Raw genomic sequence first — 26,152 nt, forward strand, 5'->3', positions numbered from 1 at the left:
TGGTTTCTAGCCCGAAATTTCAAACCCTGCCGATCCCATCACCAAAACTTGAGAGCGACAAGCCAGATCTGGTCCAGGCGAAAGGTTGGGCGGCCGACTTGGCTAGCCCAGCCCAGCCCGGTAGCGTCGCCCCGAGGTCGTGAGTTGAATCTCAGCTGGGACGAATTTCTACTTGTGGGTAAAAAAAATTTCTCGCTGTGCTCGCCGCAAGGCTTGGCCCTCTCGGGCATGGGCCAGTGTTCGGGGGCTTTTTCGCGGCAGGAAGAAGCCGTAGTCGCTTCCTCTTAATGAAAAACGGTGGGGGTCTGTTCACCTCCCGGGCCGCGTCTTTTGTAGATCTGGTCCAGCGATCTGAAGCCAAGGAACACGAGAAGTGAATAGGCAGGGCCCCTCTGCACTGGCCTCGTTTGGTTTCTCTGTGCTAGTTTCTAGCATGAATTTTTTTTGCATGCATGGAGTATTAAATGAAGTTTATTTGCAAAATCTCTTCAGAGATGGGTGCAACTTTTCACGACAAAGCTAATGACGGTAATTAATCGATGCTTTGCTACAATAATGCTACAGTAACCATCCTCAAATCAAGCAGCCAAAGGTCTTGTTAGATTTTTCAGGATTCCTAGCGCAGTTCTGGAGTTAGTTTTATAAACTGTTATTATTTAGTACCCCAATTATTAGTCAAAGTTGCTACAATTCCTAGCGTAGCACAAACCAAACAGGGACATCCATGAACTGGAAGACTGGAACTGGAAGGACATCCATGAACTGGACTTGAGCGAATTCTTGGCCCTCGCTAGCATAGCACTGCTGCAGCAACGTAAGGGACAACACAGTCAGCAAACATGGCCTGCGTGAGCTGCAACTAATCTCCAATCCTATCCAATCGTCCTCCGGGATTCTGCTCAAATTCGCGTGCTGGCATCACCCGTGCGTACGTACTGATGATCCACTCTGCAATCAATCATGCCTACCATTTCCTTCTTATTTTGTCTGAGCGAACCTGACAGGAAAGTCGACGTGCTACCTGTGCGGATGATCCTCCTCAACGATGCTCACCAGCTCGCCTGCAATTTCGCTGATGAAGATGTGCCGTTTAATTACGCCTTGCGGACGCGGGAAGCATGACGGGCGCAATCGAGCTGACCAGCAGGACTTGAGTTTTTGCAGTCTGCCCCCTCGTCGTCTCCTCTGATCGCGATTAGAACGAATTCAAGCAGCGCTCGGAGCCGGAGTTGACTGACTCGCAGGAATCCTCGTCGTCCGCGTCGATATATATGTCCAGAGCAATACCAGTTGTAGTAGTAGCTAAGAAAGAGGCGAGTGAGCTTGGGAGCTGAGAGCAACCTGAAGCGCGGCCATGGCGGGGCGTCAGCTGAACGTGCTGTCCACGCTGGACCAGGCGAGGACGCAGTGGTACCACTTCATGGCGATCGTGATCGCCGGCATGGGCTTCTTCACCGACGCCTACGACCTCTTCTGCATCTCCCTCGTGGCCTCGTCACCAAGCTGCTGGGCCGCATCTACTACACCGACACCTCCAGGCCGGACCCGGGCACGCTGCCGCCCAACGTGTCGGCCGCCGTCACCGGGGTCGCGCTCTGCGGCACGCTCGCGGGGCAGCTCTTCTTCGGATGGCTCGGCGACAAGCTCGGCCGCAAGAGCGTCTACGGCTTCACGCTCATCCTCATGGTCGTCTGCTCCGTCGCGTCGGGGCTCTCCTTCGGGGGCACGCCCAGGGGCGTCATCGCCACGCTCTGCTTCTTCCGCTTCTGGCTCGGCTTCGGCATCGGCGGCGACTACCCGCTCAGCGCCACCATCATGTCCGAGTACGCCAACAAGAGGACCCGCGGCGCCTTCATCGCCGCCGTCTTCGCCATGCAGGGCTTCGGCATCCTCTTCGGCGCCATCGTCGCGCTCGTCGTCTCCGCCGGCTTCCGCGCCGCGTACCCGGCGCCGCCCTACTCCCAGGACCGCGCCGCCTCGCTCGTGCCGCAGGCCGACTACGTGTGGCGGATCATCCTCATGTTCGGCACCCTCCCGGCCGCGCTCACCTACTACTGGCGCATGAAGATGCCCGAGACGGCGCGCTACACGGCGCTGGTGGCGCGCAACGCCAAGCAAGCCGCGGCCGACATGTCCAGGGTGCTGCACACCGAGATCGAGGAGAGCAGCGTCGAGAAGACGGCGGTGCTCGCCGGCGAGGAGTGGGGCCTCTTCTCGCCGCAGTTCGCCCGGCGCCACGGGCTTCACCTCCTGGCGACCACCAGCACGTGGTTCCTCCTCGACATCGCCTTCTACAGCCAGAACCTGTTCCAGAAGGACATCTTCAGCAAGGTGGGGTGGATCCCGGCGGCGAGGACCATGAACGCCGTCGAGGAGCTGTTCCGCATCGCGCGCGCGCAGGCGCTCATCGCGCTGTGCGGCACCATCCCGGGCTACTGGTTCACCGTCGCCTTCATCGACGTCGTCGGCAGGTTCTGGATCCAGATCATGGGGTTCGCCATGATGACGGCCTTCATGCTCGGCCTCGCCGTGCCGTTCCACCACTGGACGACGCCCGGCCACCACACGGGGTTCGTCGTCATGTACGGCTTCACCTTCTTCTTCGCCAACTTCGGGCCCAACAGCACCACCTTCATCGTCCCCGCCGAGATATACCCGGCGCGGCTGCGCTCCACCTGCCACGGCATCTCCGCCGCGGCCGGGAAGGCCGGCGCCATCATCGGCGCGTTCGGGTTCCTGTACGCCGCCCAGGACCCGCACAAGCCAGAGCCCGGGTACCCCCGGGGCATTGGCATCCGCAACGCCCTCTTCGTGCTCGCCGGCACCAACTTCTTGGGCACCGTCATGACGCTGCTCGTCCCCGAGTCCAAGGGCAAGTCGCTCGAGGTGGTATCACAGGAGGTCGCCGACGACGAGGAGGCCGCGCAGAACTATATGGATGCAGCGTTCAGAGAAATGTTTGAGTGTGCCCTCTACAGAGGGTTATGTAATTGGACTAGGATGTATAGTTTTAGTCGTTTCGCGTAGCGTTTGCTTGAGTGTGCCCTTTATAGAGGATTATGTAATTAGATTAGCACTGGAACTCTATGAACACGGACTATATACTGAAAGTCCAGGAGACCTTAGAGACCAAGCCGTATAAAGCAGTTCCAATAATATTTTCTACACCGTCGATCTGAAGAAGTAGCAGAACCAAGATGTACATATTCTCCCTGTTGTAGCTCGAAAGTGAAGAACAACCATGGCGTGTGTCGTGGTACTGCAAACCACAGTCGGATGGCGGAAGGCACCCGCCCTAGCCCAGAGGGTGTGAACTCGGGGGTTAGCTAGTCTTAGTTCGATCTCACTCAAGAACACGATGAACACAGCGGGATTAGAGTGGTTCGGACCGCCGGAGCGTAATACCCTACGTCCACTGTGTGTTGTATTGCCTTCCCGAGAGAGAGAGCGAGCTCGCATGAGCTTGTCTGAGTATCCGGAGAGCTTGTAGTGCGCAGCGAGCGCCTCCCTTTTATATCTCAAGGGATGCGCGTACATGGCTGTTGGGTCCCCGACAGATGGGCCCAACGATGTAGTATAAAATAACGTACTGTTCATACATTATGGCGTCGCAGGCAAAGGAGATCTCTCTCCTGGAATCCCTTGCCTGCTCCTGGAGTCCCTCGTTCATCATGTCCAGGCGCTGTCTTGTCGGGACGATGCCAGACGTAGCTAGTGGCGTCGCCTGCCACGTAGCTGAACGGACTGTGTAGCTTGCGGCGTAGGCGGCATGATGGAAAAGTGCCGTGCCGTCGTATCCATTTAATGCTGCAGACGGGCTCTGCGCGGGTGCGGCATAGGCGGCTGCACTGTGTACCTTGGTAATACGCGGCGCACAGTGAGGCCTGACAATGGCTGTCCCGCGTGCCGCGGCGATAGACCACGCCTCAACCATCCGCATTAAATGCGGTGGGTGGGCGAGTCTCCTAGCGGAGGACTCGCGCACGAGCCCGCGCCCGTGCCTCCGGGACACGTGGCGGCTTCGGACCCCCACGCGGTAAGGGGGGTCCGGATGGACGCAGGAGGTCCCGGACCCCTATGGGGGGTCCGAGGCCTCGGCTGTCAGCTCGGAAGCTTCTCTTCCTTAGAGACACATGGCGTCTCCGGACCCATCCCCAGGCGGGGAACTGGTCCGGGGCCGGGGCCGTTGGCCTGGTGAGGAAAGAGCCTGACCCGTGGGGTCTGGCTACTCCGTCCTTTGCGCGCAGTTACGGATAACTACGCGGGTCCTGCCTTGCCGCAATAACAGTGGGTATCCCTGCTACAGGGTACCGACAGCGTGCATCCATGGCGACATGGCGTACATATCCTTCCTGTTGTGTCGTGTCGAAGAAGACGCGTGTTCATGCAAGAATGAGGATGCTTATAGCTAATAGGCTGTCGACTGTCATACCATCCGCTGCAGCAGTGTTCTCTCTGATCATTCATCCATTGGTCTGCTAGTCTATTCTGGTGATCTGGCGCTCTTGGCGTGCAGTCAAATGTAGATTGCAACTTGGCACTGATGATCAGGACACCAAACATAGATTGCAGGGACCATAACCACACAGGTCTTGACTTTCCGGTCTGTGGTGCCATGTGAAGCACCAAGTCATCCCACAAGTAGCTGGCTGCGGAGACAAGTTATTTTGTAGCTAGCTGCAGAAGAGTTACGCATAAACTTAAAGATGTGGAGGGGTTCCTAAATTTTCAGTTGAAGAAATAAGTTCAAGCGCCTTCGAAAAAATGGAGAAAATTCTTGGAAACAGATTAGTATTATGCAAGGAGCTCAAATAAAATATGTAAACTAAACCAACAATAAAAAATTAAGGGGCTCCAAAGAAAAGTTACCAAATTGAATACAAGAAATAAAAGTTTTGGAAATTTTTGTAATTTGTCTATGCCAGGGGGATTGAAATGGAAACTATGGAGTATGGACGAAGGTACTACAAAATGGCTCAAATCTCTCACACAAGGGACCTACTCGAATGTCCAAGTTCAAGGGCCTGAAGTTTGCGGTTTTGTATGAGGACCCGGGACTATTATTAGTGGAATTCACTATTTTTGAAAACTATATAGCAGCAATACATGTAACATATCTTAGCTGAAGACAACAAAAAGGACAGTAGTCTTGGGCGAAGACCACCTTTGAGCTTACAATGTTACAAACGACATTAGAACATGGCGATTTTGGTACTCCTTATAAAAATCGGTATATATACTCTATAGAAATGTGGAAATAAATTTCGAACGCAGTACCTAAAGCTTTTAATAAGCAATCAAAGCTAAGTAAGGTTAAAGAGTTCTTTTACGATAACTCAGTATGATAAAATTAATGTATGCTACTGAAAACGAAATGGAACCGGTTCCTCCGTAGTAACTGCAGAGGGATTCGGTCAGTGACACGTGGGGCTGGTCTCACTTGTCAGCGACTGAAATCACCTCTGCTGCCACCGCAGAGGATCTCTGTCCAACGAAACACGCACACAGCTACTCCTATGCCTACGTGGAACAAAGACTCATGTCTAGTTCCGTTACGAAAACACGTAGGTCTACACCATTTGAACTCCGGAAGGCTGCACGGCCGTGGCGACGTCGTTGCCGGAAGTTTCCTCGTCGTTGGCCTCGCCGGACATCTCCTCGAGCGACTCCCCTTTCGATTCCGGCACCAGGAAGGTGAAGAAGAAGCCGAGCAAGTTGCAGACGGCGAGCAGGAACAGCGTGTTCCGCACGCCGATCCCGGGCTTGTACCCGGCGTTGACGCGCGCCTTGTCCTCCGGCTGCGCCGCGTAGAGGAAGCCGAACGCCCCGATGATGGCGCCGGCCTTGCCGGAAGCGGCGGAGATGCCGTGGCAGGTGGACCGGAGCCGCGCCGGGAAGATCTCGGCCGGGACGATGAAGGTGGTCGCGTTGGGCCCTGTCATGACCCAAAAATTTTAAACATGATTAACATTTAGTTAACAACATCATGAGCATCATCAAAGCATAGTGGAGCATCATGTGCATATGCATGCTTGTTTGAAATTAAAGTTTGTGTGTAATTGAATGTGTGCTTGTTAAGAAAGTTCAATTTTTGTTATGCAACTTGGCCTCCAAAAATTTTATTTAAATACTAGATTTCAAATTTTGATTTAAAAATATGTTTTCAGGATTTTATAACCTTTGAACCGAGCTACAAAATTCTTGGAAATTTTAAAAATAGCCCTTTTGTTCTTTTTGCTGCAACCAAAATACAAGTGATTTTCGAGTGATTCTTGTTGCAAAATGATCTTGGTGATTTTATCTAGCTCCAGTAAAAATTTCGTGAATTCTTGAGCTCGAGAAGGCCTTGATTTCGAATTTTGAAGTTTAACCGTTCTCTTTCCACCCGGGCCCGCATGTCATTCTCGCCGCCGGCCATCTCCGGGACATGCGCCGGCCATCCTCGGGTGCCGTGCCGCGCGCATCCTGCCACGCGCGTCCTTATCCGCCTGCTCGCCCTTTCCTCCTCCATTGAGCCCGGGCACCCCCTTTGGCCGAAACCCTAGCCCCTTTTTGCCCCTCCACCAGAGCCGTCACCACCTGCATTGTTGCCGCCAGCGAGCTTCGATTCATCATCTCCGGTGAGCCTCCCTTCGATTTCTCTCGCGGGGAGCATCTCCTACCTCCCTGCGACCGGTTCCGGCCCTCAAATCCCCTCCTCCCTCGTCATGCAGGCACCCCGGCGGAGCCCCGTCGCCACCACCGCTGGACACCGTCGCGCCGCCCGTCCGCCGCCGCTCCCCGTCCGCGCCGCCGCCAGTGAGGTTCGCCGGCCACTCCCCTCCCTTGTGCACGTGCCTGTGATCCTAGTACTCCTCTCCTTGGGCGGCAACACTGAAGCACGGCAGCTCTGTGCATGCGCCGTGGGTCTGTTTGTGGACATGAAGAAGATGAACAGTGGTAGAAGCTAATAACAATCCTTGCTGTACTTGTGTGTGTTTGAGTTTGCAAAAATCATAGAAAAATATGTATAGCTCCAAAAATTATGAAACTTATTTTGTTGGATTCCTCTAGTTTAGATCTACTCAGGAAAAATATTGTTTTGCATGTTACTTTGCTGTAGATTTATTTATAGTTTTATCTTGCAAAAGTGAGTTAGTGCTTAGTTATTTGTTTACTGCTCGAAAAATACCAATTTTGTTAGGTTCCTCGTGAAATATTCTTTCCAGTGGTGGAACTTACTTATGTGTTTCCTTGCTGTTTGTTAGGGTTTTATTTCGATTTCGTGTTTGCTGTCCAAAATGTGGTTTAATATAGAACTTTTTACTGGGAATTGAGAAAATAGTAAAACCAGTTTTGTTAGCTTTGTTTTCATACCTAGTATCTAAGATAATTTTTCTTGGATTTTTTTAAGTTAAGTTTGCATGCCTTTTATGTTTTACCTTGTTTAGAGTGGCGGAAAACTCATATATTTATGGTTATTTATAGGAAAATGCTTTTGCTGCAAAACCAATTTTCATGAGTCCCTTGCAATGTCCTCTGCATGTTCAAATTATTTCATGATTTATGCTTGTTGTTTAGTTCATTTTTTAATTCTTGCATCGCATTCATGCATTTTAGTGACCGAACCGCCGGAGGTCGAACCCGTGGAACCCGCCGAGTCTGTGGCGCCTGAACCAGGAATCCCGTTCATGGTCGAGTCTGAAGTTAACCCAGGCAAGCAGCTAAGCATGAATCCTTGTTCCTATTTAACCTGAGTTAATTAGTTATCTCACAGAGTAATGTTGGGTTATATATGTTAAGTATGTATTGCATTCTTGTACCTATCTGCGTGCATTATCCTTCCTTGATTTATCATCCTTGTTCTTGGCACTAGTTAGTTAGTTAATTACTTAATCTGACTAGATGCTTAGCCCTGCTTAGAGTACTTCTTTTGCTCGCTAGACAGGAATGGTTTGGAGGATCACTTTTACCGGTTACCCTTGATCGCACTGGTTCGGTTTGGGTGGTGATGAAGTGGGAGTACCGAGATTCGAGCGGAATGGTAGGGCCTAGTGAATGGAGTCACATGGGCATAGTCCGCTTGGATCGTTTAAGGACCGTCCGTGGATGACGTCGGCTTTGAGCACCTTTTTGTGCTACCACATATCCAGTATAATGGTACGGATAAGCCAATTACTTTCTTTGACTTGATCATTGATGTACAGTCCTAGATACGTGGCCAAGGGCTATGCAGAGAGGCTTGGAGGTGTCCCCGGGTGGACCTACGAGTAGGAAAGTTTAGAGATGTCCCCGGTGGAAACTAAGTCTTTACGGGTAAGCTAGGTGTGAAGATTTCAATGATCAAGCCATGTTAGAAACGGTTGACGCGAGTACCCCCTTATTCAACTTTGGCCGGTTGGGTAAGTCGCATGGTCCTTGCGTCGTGTGGGTAAAGTAGTACACCCTTGCAAGGTTATAATCAATTCGAATTGCCGCGCTCTCGGTTATGAGCAAGCTCTTTGTCTGTTGAACTCTTCGTAGAAAGTTTCGGTTATGATGGAAATGGTTCATGGCACCTCTGTGACTCATTATTTTGTATACCCTTAATATACTAAAATTGTTGGGGGTTTGGGCAATGTTAATTAATTCTGATAGGTGATAGTGTAGGGAGCTGATGCTGATGCAATAATTACTTAACCTTAAAGCTTTTACTTGAGCCTTTGCATGATCTTGTATATGTAATCGCGTAAGTCTTGCGAGTATCTTTTTGTAACACCCCAGGTGTTAATCACCTATAGTTTTGGTTAATCGTGTGTTTGATATCGTCATTGACACTAACCTTGCATGCATGAAATCATTTAATTACATTTTTGCTAGTTGTTAACACATGAAATGATGACTAGTTTTCAAATCCAATAAAAAAATGCTTTGAAAATAACTTCTAAATTCTTGCTCAAATGAACTTTTGCCTAAAAACAAAGTTGTAGAGTTTTAAACGGTGAACAACTTTCATGTTGGTGGTTTTTCAAGTTGCCACGCAAAAACTTGAGAAGAATTTGAATTTTGAAAAGGACCATATTTTGAGTTTGTAAGAGTTTAAAATTTATTTTTAAAGTAGGCTTAAAATGAAAAAGTGCTTGAAACGAAAGTTGTAGATCTCGAAATTTTAAGCAAGTTTGGTATTCAAAAGTTTTTCATTTGACCCTTGGAATAGGAATAAAAAATTGAGTTTACAAACTGGAGTTTTGAACTTCGTTTTATTTACAGAACTACCCTCACCACCATCTCCCTCTCTCCTCCCTCTGTTTCTCGCCGGCGTCCGTGCGCCGGCGCGGCCTCCTGGTCGGCCACGCGCCGTGCCCCCTGCCAAACCCATCCCCGGTGCCCCTGGTTTCGTCGAAACCAGCCAACCTGGCTTCTCCTACGTGCGACGCGTGCCCCGCCGTCCTCCGCTCACGTCGTTCGCCGTCTCGACGTCGGTGCCGAGCCACGCGTCGCCGCGCCATCGCCCTGTGCCACCCATGCCGGCCGTTCTCGGCCTTATCCTCCCCAAGCACAACCCGTGTGCCTTATCCTCCTCGAGTTCCCGGCGCCCCGTTCCCCTTCTTCCTCCTCCAGCTCGAGCGTGAGCAAGCAGGGCTGAGCCATGGCTGCCGCTCGACGCCCCACGCCGAGCCGCCGTCCAAGCTCTCCCCGAGCTCCACCAAAACCCCAGGACCATTCACCACCTCCCTAGTTCCCTTCCCCGCCCCTCAGAACCGAGCTCCGGCCGTCGCACGGCCGGGAATCGAGGATTCCCCGACTATCAGACCACCATGGACAGCACCTCCGCCCTCACCGTCGAACTCCTAGCTCCGGCCATCATCCTCTTCGTCCAGCTCAAATCGAAGGTAGGAGTTGCACTGATGCTCGTGCTTCCCTCGTTCCATCGCGTTCCACGAGTTTCCGCACTTGTTCGTCGCGCCGTCGCCGCCGCCAAGTTGCTGCACGCCGCGGGCTGCTCTCGCGCGGGCCCAGGCGCCCCCGCTGCGTGCCTCGGGGCCGCAGGGCTCCCCTGGCTGCTGTGCTGCCCCGCCCTGCCGCCGGCTTGGCCCATCGCCGGCAAACCAGGCACGCCACGCCGTCGGCCATGGCCCTGGTGGCCATGGCGTGGCTGTGCTGCCCGTGCTGCTACTGTGGTTTTGTGATGTGAATTTGTTTCATTTCATGTGAACTTTGAAAATTCGTAACAATTCATAAAAAAATCAGAAAAATGCAGACTCAATTGTTTTGGATTCCTTGTAACAAAATCTACAAGTTTTGTTGCATGCACTTTCTTATTTGAGCATTAGTTTTTATTCTATTTTATATGCAAGTTTATTAGAGCTTTATTTAGATCTCTAGTTCTATACACTGCATGGCTGCCATTTTTGGTCAGTGTGTTGCACGCTAGATTATTAGGCTTGCGTAAAAGTTTCATGGACATTTGACATGCCTAGCTATAAGTTTCGTTAAAACTTGCTTTATGCCTCGTTTAATCAGTTTTGTTTGTACATGCTGCTTAACTTTGTTTCATGAGCTAAAACTGTTACAGTATCCTAGTCTTTGCATGTGTAATCCACCATAAAAGTTTCATGATCAGAAGAGGTGTACATGTTGTAGATCTTTAATTGGTTAGTTTATCTTGCTATTGTGTTACTCCTGTGTAGATCTTGTTAACATTTGAGAACCAGTTTATTGGTTAATTTTGTTAGCTTGCTTATGTTGGCTTGTTAATTTAAATGGTCTTGGTGTGCTCTCATGCTTATTTTTTTTACTTGCTAGTTAAATAAAGTTCTAATCTAACCCTTCTTGCTTTACATGTTGCTTGGCTTTTCTAAATGAATTTAGTAATGCTTTTCGGAAGGAAACACTTCAGGCTAAATAAGTTGAATGAACTCTCATGTGGTAGTTCCAAACCGTTTTCCTTGAACTTATTAGTTGAGTTTGCTCAATAAATGATTGTGCAGTCATATTACCTTTTTATTTGCATTTCATTGCACCATGCTCATGCCCATGCAACCGTGGAATTGTGCCTGCCTTGCCTGCCCTTTCTGATGCATTGTTTGTGACACTTCAATGCATTCATACCTCAACATTATTCCATCTCATTTAGGTACACTAGATGTGCGACACGTGGAACCGGAGGGCAATGTTAAAGCCGAGCCAGAAGATGGTGCACGGGTGGACCAATCCAGAAGACGGAAGGACCAACAGGAGTGCATGCTTGGACTGGGATGATGTCAAGCCGGTGCAAGACTACAAGCTAACTAACTGACTTTGTGTCAAACCCAGGCAAGCCCCGGAGCATAACCCCTAAATTGAGTATTCAATGTTTATTTAAGTATTTGTGCATTTATGTTTTTAGGAGTTGTATGGAACCCTAGTATGCATGTTTCTCCCTAGGTACCTATGAGTCTATACTAGTATACATGTGTCGTTAGTATTGCCATGCTTAATTAGGATCCGGTAGAAGTCGAGTGATTGTTGTCACTCGCGAGCTATAGGTTTTTGTTACTTATGGCAACGTGGCTTGAGAATGAATCAATGAGGAAAAAGAAATGGAGACCGGGCGGAGATGATTTTGGTTTTGGATATGGAATGGATGGAAAGTAAGCCTCCGCCTGTGTCGATTGAGGACCGTACCGTTGTTGGCCCTGCTGACCGAGTTTGAACAGTACTAACCACATGCCGGAAGTAGGAGGTAGTCGAAACCGGTAAGCTAATTACCTGATTTGCAACGATACTTTGAATCGCGACCTGCTACTCTGGGAGTGGAATGATGGCGGGTGTTGGAGTGTATGTCGCCTCCGGGTTCTCTGGGAGTTCGCTGTGAGGGGCCCTTCACCCGGGTTTTGGCAGGCGTGATTCAGACGTCGGGGTGATGATGGGAACAGTTGACATGTGTGGTCCGGCGTGGCTGCACGTGTCATGTGAGTTAGGTCCACCTTGCAAGGTTAAATCGGATCGATTCGCCGTCTCTCTCGGTTAAGAGAACCTTGGTCACTGCGTCACATCGTAGTAAAGAAGTGGAATAAGAATTGAAAGACGAGAATGGAATATATGTTTATGATACTCTTGGGAAATATAATGTGATGTACCATGTTTGCTCTAGATGTTTATGCAAACCTAGTTGATATTTGTACATTAAATTTAAGCTAAAATATTGAAAGCAAGGATCCACCCTTAGTTGCTTTCCAGCAAAAATAAACTCCAGAGCCAAAAGCTTGCATGTCTAGATAGTGGGCTAAGTATACCCGTGTCGGGTAAGCCTTGCTGAGTATTAGTATACTCAGGGTTTGTTGTCATCCTGTTTTCAGGTAACTACTGCTGGCTGGAGTTAACCAGGATTCACATCGGTGGGCTCGATGTGACGTCATCGTAGTAATCGTTGTTTTTCTAAACTAAACTTCTATTTAATTTCCGCTGCATTTTGAACTCTGATATTTTACGTAAACTTGTTTGTAAAATTCTGCATTGTAAATTAAATTTGAGAACTTTTATCTGCTTGTAATCATCTGTGCTCGTTTTCGTGCAAGACTTCCAGTGTTTTCGATTCTTAACCCAACAGGCTGCCGGATTACACCGTTTTAAGTGCGTGTTTACTTGATTAACGCTTAAGATGATAGTTAGCGCACTTAAGCCGGTTTAATTTGGGCGGTTCTGTTACACTTTTGTACTCAGGTTGCTTTCTAAACCTAGTTGCAGGTGAGGCGGAAGTGGGGTTCGTCCACTTCTACCGCGCTGATCCATGAGCAAGGCGTCATTACTTTAATAAGTCTTTATCGTAATCGAGCTTCGTGAGAGCATGTAATTGCAATAAATTTTAAGTTTCTATTTAATATGGCTTTCGTGAGCCCAAGGCTTGTAAGTGAAGTTTGAAACCTACCTATATCGAACTTGTAATATTAAGTGTGTAAAACTGCTCTTTGTGGATTTTTGGCGATGTATTCGTTTGTAAACGGTATGTGCATATGCTGAATCCTGGGCGTATGTTGGAGCACATACCGGGACTACCGGATTTGATATTGTTTTGGATGAATGACGTGTCAGTTATCCGTGTCTCTAGATGTGGGATAACACATGGCACGCGCTCTGGCAAGCACGTGTTAACTCTCATCTGGATGATAATGACCGGCAGTTCGTTTAAAATAGTATCAAATTGGGCGGTTCTCACAGGCCCGAAGTTGGCGAAGAAGAAGGTGAAGCCATACATGACGGCGAAGCCAATGTGGTTGCCCGCCGTGGTCCAATGGTGGTACGGGAAGGCGAGGCCGAGCATGAAGACGGTCATCATCGCGAAGCCGAGGAGCTGGATGGCGAAGCGGCCGAGGATGTCGATAAGGAAGACAGTAAACCAGTAGCCCGGCACGGTGCCGCAGAGCGCGATGAGCGTCTGCGCGCGGGAGATGCGGAACACCTCCTCGAGCGCGCTCATGGTGCGCGCCTTGGGGATCCAGTGGATGCTGGTGGAGATGTCCTTCTGGAACAGGTTCTGACTGTAGTAGGCGATGTCCACCAGGAACCAGGTCACGGCGGTGCCGAGGAGGTGGCGGCTGTGGCGCCGCGCGAAGCGCGACGAGAACAGGCCGTAGTCCCTGTTCCTGGTGATCTCGTCTAGCTTCTCCGATTCCGCCGCGATCTCCACCTGCAGGACCTTGGACATGTCGGCGGCGGCCTGCTTGGCGTTCCTGGCGACCAGCGTGGTGTAGCGCGCCGTCTCGGGCATCTTGGTCCGCTAGTAGTAAGTCAGCAGCGCTGGCACCGCGCCGAGCATGAGGATGATGCGCCACACGTAGTCGGTCTGCGGCACGGTGGACGCGGCAGTGTCGACCAGGTACGGCGGTGCCGGGAACGCCTTGCGGAACGCCATGGAGATGGCGAGCGTGACGATGCCGCCGGCGAGGATGCCGAAGCCCTGCATGGCGAAGACGGCGGCGATAAAGGCGCCGCGGGTCTTCTTGTTGGCGTACTCGGACATGATGGTGGCGCTGAGCGGGTAGTCGCCGCCGATGCCGAAGCCGAGCCAGAAGCAGAAGAAGCAGAGCGTGGCCATGACGCTGGCGGGCGGGCTCCCGAACGAGAGCCCGGACGCGAGGGAGCAAACGACCATGAGGAGCAGCATCATGCCGTAGACGCTCTTGCGGCCGAGCCTGTTGCCGAGCCAGCCGAAGAAGAGCTGGCCGGCGAGCGTGCCGCAGAGCGCGACGCCGTTCACCGCGGTGGCGACGTTGGGCAGCAGCGTGCCCGGGTCGGGCCTGGCTGGGTCAGTGTAGTAGATGCGGCCGAGCAGCTTGGTGACGAGCGAGATGCAGAAGAGGTCGTAGGCGTCGGTGAAGAAGCCCATGCCCGCGACGACGATCGCCGTGAAGTGGTACCACTGCGTCTTGGCGGCGTCGAGCGTGGCCAGCACCTGCAGCTGCTTGCTCGCCATGGCGCCGCACGGGGTCTCGATGGGCTGCTGCTGCTTCCGCCGCCGCCGCCGCCAAGCGCTCCAATGCCTCGCCTAAATGTAGGAATAGATCGGAAGGCGGAACAGCAGAGTCTGTTACGCGGCGCCGGGCTCCGGTGGATACAGCTGTCAAAAAGAATCCGCGGGTTGTGCGTGAATCCGTGATACGGCATCCGCGGCGTCAAGCATGGGTCGTACTAGGGGTCACATATGTGACTGCGATGTGTTTCATCGCAGAAATGGATTCACGCCCCACCAATTGTTGGGCCGATTTCGCGGGACGGAAAGCTTCTTGGGCCAACCTTTCTCAGTCATGTCACCTAGTACGCTTCTTCTTGTTTTTTGCACTTAATTTTTTAAGGTCCCAGTTGATTCGATAGTTTCGACTGAAATTCTAGATTTGTTCGTTCAACTTTTTTAGACTGGTGAAACTAAACGAAAATGTTTTCTTCAAAAAAAAGAACAAAAATGAACTTAAATTTCCTTTTCTAACATATGGCATTTGAAATTTAATAAAATTTGAAGTTCAAGATATACTCCTAAAATGTTAATTTTATATGAGTAACAACAATACAGACCATACAAATTGCTTCGTAAAAAGTTTTAGAAACAATTCTAATAAGATTAAACTTGATATAACCTTAAAATAATTGAACAAGACACTACGAACATCTTGTACAACAGATAGACCTATAGAATAGTTTGCATAGGGAGTTGTACTATTGTTGACTTCCACTACAAAGATCTTCTGAAGTTGTTCAGAAATTCTGAATATCTCACATTCTTTTCATGGATCAAACATTCTGTTGAAAAAAAGAAAAATATTAAATGAAGTTATGATCAAGTGCGCAGCTACAAAATGAAAATTGTAAAATTAGAATTAATTTTAACTGACATATTGTTTGTCTTGAATGGAAGTTTTTAAGGAATATATGCCTCCAAAATTCTGTAAAAGATACAATTTAAAAAATTGTTACTTTGAATGCAGAATTGAAGTTGAGTTGAAAAGATTAAACTTACTTGTTTGTTTTTAAAAGTTCTCAATAGTTTTAATGAAACATTGTTTTGAAGAAATTGTTTGAGTAGGACAAAATGAGTATGGAACAAAAAATTAAGGGGAACCAAAAGAGGTGATGATTTAGTATTTTGTCCTAGCACAACATTTTATTAATACCTGTGGAACATAAAGTTTATTCACGAGGAACAAATAAACCTCGAGACTGAGGAATTTGTTAATTTATTCCATTAGAACAAATAATATATGAAACAAATATAACAATTAAATAACCATAATTGTTTTAATAAAATATTGTTCTACTGGGACAATATTTTGAAGAAAATTGTTGGAGTAGAACAAACTAAGTCAAAAATACCTCAAATTAGAAGGGAAAATTTTAAAAGGTATGTTGTAGAAATTTTGTTCCATTACAACAAATAATAAATGTTGTTAGTAAACAATTGGAACACATAATTATTTCAGTAAAACAAAGTTGGGAAGAAAGTGTTGGCATATATATAACAAAATGAGCAAAACAGAACATTATATGCCTTTGAACATTAACTTTAATTAAACTGTTCCATTAGAGCAAATAACAAATGTTCAAAGAAAACAAAATGGAGAGCATAATTGTTTTAATGTCGTTATGTTAATTAACAGACCAATGAGTTTATTAATTTGTCCCGTTATAACAAATAATAAATGTTGTGAGTAAACATTTGCAACACATAATTGTTGTAATGAAACAATGTTTTGAAGAAAAATTGTTGGAGTGGAACAAACCAAATTAAATTAGCACTTTTTAAGCAAAATTTATAAACTGATGATTTAGCAATTTTGTTTTAGTAGAACAATTAAGCAATGCCTTTGGAACATAAAATTGAATTAGCGCGGAACAAATAAATGTCAAGTCCAAGGGGTGAGTTAATTTGGCCAATTACAAAAACTAATAAATGATGTACGTAAACAATTGGAACACATACTTGTTCTACTAAAACAATTTTCTAAAGAAAAATGTAGAATATTCTCCCAAAAATGAAAAATGTAGGATAAGAACAAAATGAATAAAATAGAATATTAGTAACCCACGGCAATTCACATGCAACACTCAATAGTGCAATTTTATTAGTACCAGCTCGAAGGTTAACAATGCTGTTATATTTAATTTTTCAATCTTACCTGGTACCATATGCAGAACCTACAGAAGTAAAAGTAAACTGATTTTATTGACAAACTATGTTTCGTGACACTAATGTTCAAAAACAAGTGATTTTTCTCAGTAGATACCATGAAGTTGTCCTTTGATCAAGACATGCAAGGTGTGACCAGCAGACTGCACAACGAGAGACACAGACAGAGGCTTGCTGCCTTGAATAAGGTTTTCAAATGGGCTTATCTGAAAACTGTAGACAATAATTAGAGCTTTTTAGATATTAAAAAATATTCTCATACATATTGAGATGAAGAACAAAAGCACAGAAAACAGTACCTAGCTTCCTTAACCTAGAAATCCAAATAAATTCACTACTGGTGATGTACAAATAGATACCTGTGAGACATGGATACATCATTACCAGGTGATGTACCACAGATAATCACTGTTGTCTCTCGTGACATTAAGCTGCTCAAGCAAACCAGTTGTCGTGAGCAGTGGAGTAGCTGCTAGAGAATCAACATCCTCATCTTACCTCTCCCACAACATTGAGGAGGTCCCATCTGCACACATTTGCATTTGAGATGTGTCTGAACACCAATCCGCATGGAAACAATTTTAATCATATAAGCCAGGTATCATATAGCTGTTACGGAATAAAAGGGGAAAATGCAAGAAAATGACAATGTACCATACTGAAACAAAAATATAAGCGAAACTTACTGTTGCACTATTAATACTACATTCTTGCGATCAGGAAGGATGCTGAATGACCAAGGCAGAAGGATGTAAATGCTCATTGTTGAACACAACTTTTGCATCAGAATTAGAATTGTAGTTCGCAAAGAAAGCAGCATAGCTAGATGGAGATCAGAAGACATAGACATAAAGTATGGATGATATATATAAGTGACACATCAACCCATACGTGGGTTCACCGCAGAGAAAGGCCGACTAAGACATACCTCTGGCATGGTTCCAAGCGTAGTAATTGATGGATCAACAGAAAACAATACTTGCTTACATAATTTAACAACTCTGTGGAGTTCTTTCAGATCAATGTGCTTTGGTTCTCTAACAAGTCCTGGACATAACAAAGCAAGTATGAGTACCAGTAAACACACTTATGAAAGATATATGTTCTACAGAATGCAGTTACAGTCTTGATGGCTACCAATATATTAGAATGCATGGATGCAACTTGTTTAAAAAATCATATTTATATATTTTATAGAGATAAAACCGGCAATGGCGCACATCTGAAATAATCTACTGAATTTCTTCCTAGTAAACTTATCATATTCATCAACGAGCAGTAATGCCGTGGGTGGAGATACAAAGATCAGTACATACCAAGTACAAATCAACGAGCAATACAGACTGAAATGAGATCCAGAGATGATGGAATTCTCCTAGAGAAATCCTTGAAAAATGAAACCCTAACCCATGCCGAGAAAATTGGGCAAAACCTTCCCTAACATGAGAAAGCCCCCACGTCGGAGAAGCCTTGGAATCGCCGGTGAATCCTCCTCGCCGGTGTAGCCCTAGAGGCGCTATAGAGAAGAACCGGCCGCCGACCATTAGAATCACCAGCAAATCCTCCTCGCCGGTGAAGCACTAGAGGCGCTGCAGGAGAAGAACTGGCCGCCGACCGTTGGAGTTGCCGGCGAATCCTTGAAGGCATTGCAGAAAAGATCTGACCCGCCGACGCCACGAAACTCTATCTTCGAAGAACTAGAACGACAGGGGAAATGAAAGTGGGAGCTGGGCCGGAAATTGAGCAGGCGAATAAAATAAAGGAAGCGAGCGGGCCAAGCTGCGAAAAATACTTATGCGACAAAATGAATCCCAGTAACGCGCGTGACCTGTAATATTTGCGGTCATCCATCCGTCCAGAACGGGAGGATCATGGGCCACGAGCCCACGAGCATGTTCTTGATCAGCCGTCATGCGAAGTGCCCTGAGGAAAGAAGGCCCATATATATCCCACGTCCCTCACGCCGCGCCCAAAGCTGCCTACACGTCCTCGACCCATCGCTAACGCTTTTCAGCCCAACCGCCACTGAACTGGACACATAGCATTCGTACTCCCTCCGTCTCTAAATAAACTCAGTCTCTAAATAAAGGTCTCGCTTCTCAAGAAATAATTTTTAATTAATTTTATATAAAATAATATTTATATTTATAATACATAATTGATATCATTAGATAGATTTTTAAATCTAAATTTTTTTAAAAATTATTTGGAGATACAAATGTTGCACAAATTTTTTATAAATTTAGTTAAACTTGTAGTACGAAAACAAAAAACGACGTTTAATAAAAGGCGGAGGGAGTAGGCTACTACGTCATTTACATCGTCTTCTGGATTCATTTACATCAAGATGACGGAGGGAGTAGTGTGTAACAGGGCAATAGGCATAGTTGTCTTAGTTAGCATTACTATATATACACTAATAGACATAACTCTCTCTGGTCACAGTAGATGCGTGATCTTTTATTAATTAGACTGTGTTTAGGATTCTAGATAGGTTTAGTCAGCCATTTCAAACTTTGGTTGTAAGTTATTTTCTAACATTTTGTTTTGCTGGCAACTAGCAGCAGTGCTTTTCTCTCACATTAAATCAGCACCCACCACCAGCCAGCCAACAGTACTTTTCTCTCACAGCAAATCACTACCAGCCACAGCTAGCCGAACACAGTGTAGAAAGTTTAGATAGTACAAGTATATATATTTCTACCGGAAAAAGGTTTGACAATATATAATTGAACTATTATTGTATTTATACATACGGTATTGATATCCAGAAGTCAGTACTATGTGGTACAAAACTAAAGTTGTAAGAAAGTATATTTTTGAACACAAATCAATCTGATATACATTAAGTTTGTACTATGCATGATAGAGCCATGCATTTTTATCAAATTCTTGTTCAGACAAATAATAAGGCCAGATCTGGAAGTAAGGTGATCACCACAGCTACCACTACTCGTCTAGGTCCAGGCGAAGAGTAAAATTATTTCATTATTCTTACAGTTGTGGTGGCATATAATTAAAGAGAAAAGTCCGATTTACACCCTCAAACAATCACAAAAGTCTTATTTTCAACTTTCAACTACGAAATCGGATAGCATAGGCCATCCACTGTTCAAACTGGATAAATCTCGCCCTTTATGTGGTTTTGGAGGTGGCTTTCCATTTTGTGAGAATTAAAATATTTAATTTTAAACTAAAAATTCATAAGTAATTTATTTTAAATCAAAAAATTACAAAATCGGTATTAAAAGTTTTCTAAAAAATATAACCTATCTTTTGGCACTATACTTATGAGATATTTAGATCTAATTTTATATTCATAATATTTGTTTGCTTGTAGTTATAAATATTAATTTTGAATAATTAAGTTTCAAATGTCGCACTAATATATAGGTTACATTTTTAGCAAAATCTTGGTACTATTTTCATATTTTTTTTATTTAAAATGAATTAGTTTTGATTTTTTAGTCTAATTAGATTTTTATTTTCTTAAAAAAATGCAAATCGCCTTCAAAACTACCATAATGGTCAATTTTGTCCGGTTTCGATAGTTGAATGACCTATGTTATCCGGTTTTGTAGTTGAAGGTTGAAAATCAGATTTTTGTGATAACTCGAGAGAGCATAAATCAAACTTCTCCCTGTAATCAACCGCCTCTTGAAAGCAAGAAAGAACATATATAGATGAGTTAATTCCTTGAATGCCATCAAAATTTATATCAATCCCTTCAATGCCGCTGAAAATTAAGCTATCCCTTTGTTGCCATCAAAATTTAATGTTTTATCCCTTCAATGCCATTCCGTTCAATTCTGCTGTTAACATAACAAAAGCTACTGCGGACCCCACGTGTAAGTGAAAGGGAGGACTAAGGCCGCCACGGCTCCTCTATCCCGCCATGGCAGGGCGCGCGGCCGGCCCCCATGGCGCTCGCGACCGGCGCCCTCCCTGCTCCCTCTCCGCGCGGAGGCACGACGCGGGCCGGCCGCCAGCGCTCCTCCCCCTTCCTCGCCGACGCTCCCTCACCCATCGCCGGAGACGGTCCTCCCCCTCCCTCGCCGGCGACTGGATCGGGGCGCCGCCGACCCTCTGCCCCCTCCCTCCCTCTCCGCCCACCCTCGCCGGCTCCTGATCCGGAGTGGCGTGCGGCCGGCCCCTCCTCCTTTCCTTCCATGGCAGGCGGCCGGATCCGGAGCGGAGCAGCGGCCGGCGAGCGCGCAGAGGCCTGCTTCCGCTCCCCCCTGGCCGTGGCCGCGCGACGGCTTCAGCAGGCAGCGCGTCACCGTGGGGGGGGGGGCGGTGGAGGCTCTTTGCGGCGGCGGCACCCGGCCGCGTCCTCCTCCGGCGAGCAGGGCCATAGCGCGGCGGCCCGGCCGATTCGGAGTGGCCTCGACGGCAGCAGCGCACACGACGCCCTCCCTGGAGCTCGGGGGCGCTCGAGCTCGGCCTGCCTCGACCTCTGCCCATCGGCTCGCCTCGGGGCACCACGGCCGACTCACCTCGCCGCGCCGCGCCTCCTTCCTCGGCGCCGCGCCCCCTCTCTGCTCCCTCCGCCGGTGACCGGAGCTCGGCGCGCGTGCGTGCGGGCGGGCCTGCGCGAGCTCGGCTGCTGGCGGTGGGGCAGCTGCGGCGGGCGGAGGCCACACGACGCGCGGCGTGTTGCCCTCCTCCTCCGGCACGCGTCCATGGCGGAGCGGCGCGGCGCGCCGGGGGAGGGAGGGAGGAGGAGCAGGGGCCATGGCGCGGCGGGGCGGAGCGAGCGGAGGCGCTGTTGGGGTGCGGCGCGAGCAGAGGCAGCTCGCCACGCCGCCGGGGTAAAAAGGAAGTAGTCCTCCCTTTCACTTACACGTGGGGTCCGCAGTAGCTTCCGTTATGTTAACAGCAGAATTGAACGGAATGGCATTGAAGGGATAAAACATTAAATTTTGATGGCAACAAAGGGATAACTTAATTTTCAGTGGCATTGAAGAGATTGATATAAATTTTGATGGCATTCGAGGAATTAACTCTATATAGATGCGATCATTCCCTGTATGCCAGCGACGACAGAATGAAGTGTTGCCATCCGCTTCTCCCAAAAAAAAATGAAGTGTTGCCATCCGCCGGCAGGCCGGCCTAGCTAGCAGCTAGAGCCTAGAGGGCAAATCAAATCATAATCACGCCCGCATCCATTCCATTTCTGTTGCTCCTGGACAGCCACACTACTAAGGCTAGTCATAGTAGAAGTTTTATAAACACAGATATCTAGATTATTAACTAGGTAATCATGCCAAATTAATTTCATGGTGATGAAACTCTCCTCATATCTCATAAAACTCCATTCTTCTCTCTTTGCCACGTCAGCAAAATTGATGATATTTAATACCATGAAACTCTTTATAAAATCTCCACTAAAACTGACCTTAACTATACGGAGGGCGGAAGAAAGATCCGCATCGATCCGAGGCAGCTAGCACACGCAGTTCCCAATCTAGCCAGCACCAGCAGCCAGCAGGAGTGTTGTGTTGGTTGCTAGTATTTGCTAGTATCTGCCGCGGCCGCGCGAGGATTCGTTCGGCCGGCCGGCGTATGCGTCTATGCGATGCGTATATACATGTACACTGCTCCGATCCGCGGCCGTCACCGTCGCCGTCGCCCCAGCATGCTGGGCCCCATGAGCACGCACCCACCATCGGCCGCGCGCGCAAGCTCTCTGGCGCCGCGCTGCGCCACGTTCTCCGGCGGGCGGGGGGACGAGGTGGTCGCGCCGCGGCCCTACACAGTGCGGTCGCGCGCGTGGATCGCACAGGGCCGGAGCGTGCGCGCGCCCCCCGGCCGGCAAGCTGATCAGAGAGACTTATGCTGCATTATATATATACTGCAGAGTAAATTTCATATTAATGGGACCGTGCCAATGCAATATAGACAAAAGAAATCCACGAGAAGGCCCTGTTCATGCATAACTAATAAGATGTGTACTTTTTTTGCGTCAAACTAACTTATATGTACATGATGTACATCACACTATATATGACAGGCCAATAACTAACGCTGGACACCCCGTTTCTAATAATATAAAGCCTTTCGCTGCAAGTGGCGTGTACTACTTCATTCCGAGCCTTGTATATGTGTGTGTTTCCCTTTCCAAGAAAAAGATGTGCCTGGAATCTCGAACGTACGCGTCCGTCTACTAGCCATACATGGAGGCGTATCGCCATTGCCTTCCGGTGGTTCACCTGTTGTTGGCCTCGACACACGCCCATGTCAAACATGGATATATGTACATATATACAATAATACAACGGAATGTATTATGGACCAATATATATGCTATTTTTAAAGTAAGCAATGATTGCACGGTCCATCAATCGAAATTCTAATCGGATCCCGAACATAATCCTAACCAGAACCCGTATAAGCAATACCTAGCGTGGTCATGGTTCGACTTGTACACAGAGTGAAGAGCACAAAATTGATGGTAACAAATAGACGTGGATAAATTTTATTAGCTATAGCAACGCATGAGCATTATGCTAGTAATATATATACAGTGAAAATCCATGCATATATCTGCACATATATATGATTCATCTAGTGTGTGTGTAATATATATATATATATATATATATATATATATATATATATATATATATATATATATATATATATATACTTTTTTGAAACACTGTCACGACTTAGTTTGAGCCATTCTTGGGAATGAGATAGCTTTCACCTCTTTATTCTTAATAATATCCTTCAATTCTGAAGCTCGTTCTATTAACTGCGCAAATGTCGTTATCCCGACAGGAGCAAGAGGAATTCAAAATTCATAATGCAATCCTTTTAGGCAAATAGAGACTTGTTTTTTTAATGGGAATAGGCACTTGATAGCAGAAAGTGTGCTCCGCTTGATCGACACGCATACGTGACGCCGCCTAATGTGGTAGCGGACAATAGATGACTGACAGCCTGCAGGGGGCGCAAGAACGAGGCCCTCCGATAAGCATGAAGCGTGCGTGCCCTGACCTCTCTCTCCCTCTCTTATCTGTTGTCCCCCCAGCCAGGCCCGGCCAGGGTTTAATTTTTCGGCGGAATTTCGCCGAAATTTCGGTTTTTTTTCGTTTCCGCTAGTTACCGGGATCCGAATTTTCGGTATTTTTCGATATATTTCGTTTCAAAATTCAATAAATTTCGTCTAAAATTCACCGAAATTTCGGAACGAAATTTACCGAAATTTCGGAACGAAATTTCGTTTCCGCTAAACACCGGAATTTCATCGGAAAACGAAATGGTTAACCCTGGGCCCGGCCGGCGTTTTCTCTTCTTCCAATCCATCCGGTGCGATCGATCGGATCGGAATCGTCGCATCCGTCTGCGTCTGTACGGTACAAGCTTTTCTTGGAACGGAGCAGGAAGGCGCAGTGCCGCTATATGCGGCATTGGATATGTAGTATGCCTCACGGCTAGCTCGATCGAGAGCCGGTATTGGCCGCGGCGAGAATCCACGGCCGTCCGGGTCCCTGCGCGCCCGTATGGTCTCGCGCGCGCACACGGAGGCAGCGACCAGAGCGAAGCGGTGGATCGATCGCCCCGTCGATGGGCGTTGCGAGCGGGCGATGCGCTCGATCGATGACGGCGACGTCCCCTTCCCATCCGTCGTCCATCCATGTCCATGGATAATAATTCAGGTATCCGGATCGAACTCTCGATAGATAGATCAGAGTGGTGGAAGGAGAAGGGCCACCTGTCGAGCGGCGCCGGCCGCGCCGGCGCGGTGAAAACGCCGCGGCCTTTTCTCGCACCGGTCCGCTGTCAGGCCGTGCAACCCATGTGACGGAGATTCCGCCGCGCGCAGCGACCTCCACGACCGGGCGCCGCCCGCTCGCTCTGCCCGCCCTTGGATCTCTTGCACACATCACCCGCTGTCATCAGGGTATATCGATCTTCACTGTCGGGATCAAATGTCCGCTTAACATTTCACTTCTGAAGAATCTTTAACTGCGTGCACTTGCTTGCCGGCCGGGCATCGTGTAGATCATCATCAGCTTTTTTCAGCTCGATCATCAATCGAGATCCTACTCCTCGATCAGCTTTTCCGGGCCTGTCGATTTAATTTGGGCCAAGCGGCCGGCGGCAGGGCAGATTATCAAAAGAAGAGGCCCGGCCGTCGTCTTCGAGTATCAACAATCAGCAGTCACACCGCCGCGCGCGGTAGAACGGTCAGAAAAGAGAAGTGGATGGCATATGCAGAGCAGCAGAGTAGCCGCACCGCATGCGTGTGTATGCCGCCGCCCACCGTGTATAAATAGCTGCTGCATCGATCTGCCTATATATATCCACGCACACATGCGCAACAACAATCCCACAAGAACACAACACACACACACACACACACACACACACACACACACACATGGAGTGTTAGCTAGACGAGCACACTATACACAAATTGCAGTAGTAGCTGCCAGGAGCAGTACAGATAGCTAGCCAGGAGTAGATCATCAGAGCTAGCGGAATAGCCCCGAACTCGATCATCAGCTTAGCTAGCTAGGCAGCTGCTAGCTAGTGTGCATGGAGGACGACAAGAAGGAAGGCAAGTACCGCGGCGTGCGGAAGCGGCCGTGGGGCAAGTTCGCGGCGGAGATCCGGGACCCGGAGCGCGGCGGCTCCCGCGTCTGGCTCGGCACGTTCGACACCGCCGAGGAGGCCGCGCGGGCCTACGACCGCGCCGCATTCGCCATGAAGGGCGCCACGGCCGTGCTCAACTTCCCCGCCGGGGCTGCCACCATGAGCGGCGGCGGCGGCGGCTCCTCCTCATCGTCGGCTCCGGCGGCGGCGGGTGCCGCCAGGGGGAGGACCACCCGGGTCCCGGACTCGGAGAAGGTGGAGCTGGAGTACCTTGACGACAGGATCCTGGAGGACCTGCTCGCGGAGGACAAGTACAATTAGAACTACTGAGACTATACACACATATACACAGCTAATATAATACACTTGTTCCGCTCGCTGCTAGTTGCTCTTCCAGTAAAAAATTAAAGGAGACAAGCAGTAGTACCATGCCAAGAATAGCTAGCTATAGGCCTATAGCCTCTCTAGCTAGCTTCTTTCTGGTGCCTGGAGCTAGCATGCACACGTACTGCTCCGAACAGCTTACACGTCATTGTTACAGCAAGCAAGCTCATCATCATGCACCGTGTGCTTCGCCACCATGAAGACTGACGAAAGCAGGCGATGCATGCAGGCATCTGGTTCAGCACCAGTACGTCATACCCTCTTGCTGCATTCTATATATACACACATGTCGTATAGAATGATGATACGGTATTAATTTACACATAAAGTCGCGATTATGCATATATAGTCCCCTCAAAAAAGAAATTGTACTGTATATGCATATGCCATATAAAGATTGATTAAACTATTTCAAAATCTGCCGACTTGGAAAATATAGCTGACTGTTGTGAAAGGTCTCAAGAGATCGATTTGATTTCTCCTGACATCTGGTTGTTGTGCATGAAAAGCGTGTATGGTCCCTTCTTCTGATAAAAAAAAGCTAAG

At 48.0% G+C, this 26,152-nt stretch overlaps 1 protein-coding gene, 1 long non-coding RNA gene and 2 pseudogenes across 2 annotated transcripts; 3 read left to right on the forward strand and 1 right to left on the reverse strand.

The window, feature by feature from the left end:
• The first annotated feature begins 776 nt into the window (after nt 1-776).
• Nucleotides 777-4,344, forward strand: LOC120647285 (annotated as a pseudogene).
• Nucleotides 4,345-5,389: 1,045 nt separating this feature from the next.
• On the reverse strand, nt 5,390-14,414 carry LOC120647286 (annotated as a pseudogene).
• Nucleotides 6,494-7,052, forward strand: LOC120647288. The gene is made up of 2 exons (XR_005664734.1): nt 6,494-6,620; nt 6,714-7,052. It is a non-coding gene; the product is annotated as an uncharacterized LOC120647288 (long non-coding RNA).
• A 10,561-nt stretch (nt 14,415-24,975) lies between the features above and the next one.
• Nucleotides 24,976-26,023, forward strand: LOC120648899 (ethylene-responsive transcription factor ERF095-like). The gene has a single exon (XM_039925532.1). It carries the CDS (start codon nt 25,166-25,168, stop codon nt 25,541-25,543), a length of 378 nt encoding a protein of 125 aa, XP_039781466.1. The 5' UTR covers nt 24,976-25,165; the 3' UTR covers nt 25,544-26,023.
• Nucleotides 26,024-26,152: the final 129 nt, after the last annotated feature.

Source organism: Panicum virgatum, chromosome 9K (assembly GCF_016808335.1).
Source record: "Panicum virgatum strain AP13 chromosome 9K, P.virgatum_v5, whole genome shotgun sequence".
Classification (NCBI taxonomy): domain Eukaryota; kingdom Viridiplantae; phylum Streptophyta; class Magnoliopsida; order Poales; family Poaceae; genus Panicum; species Panicum virgatum.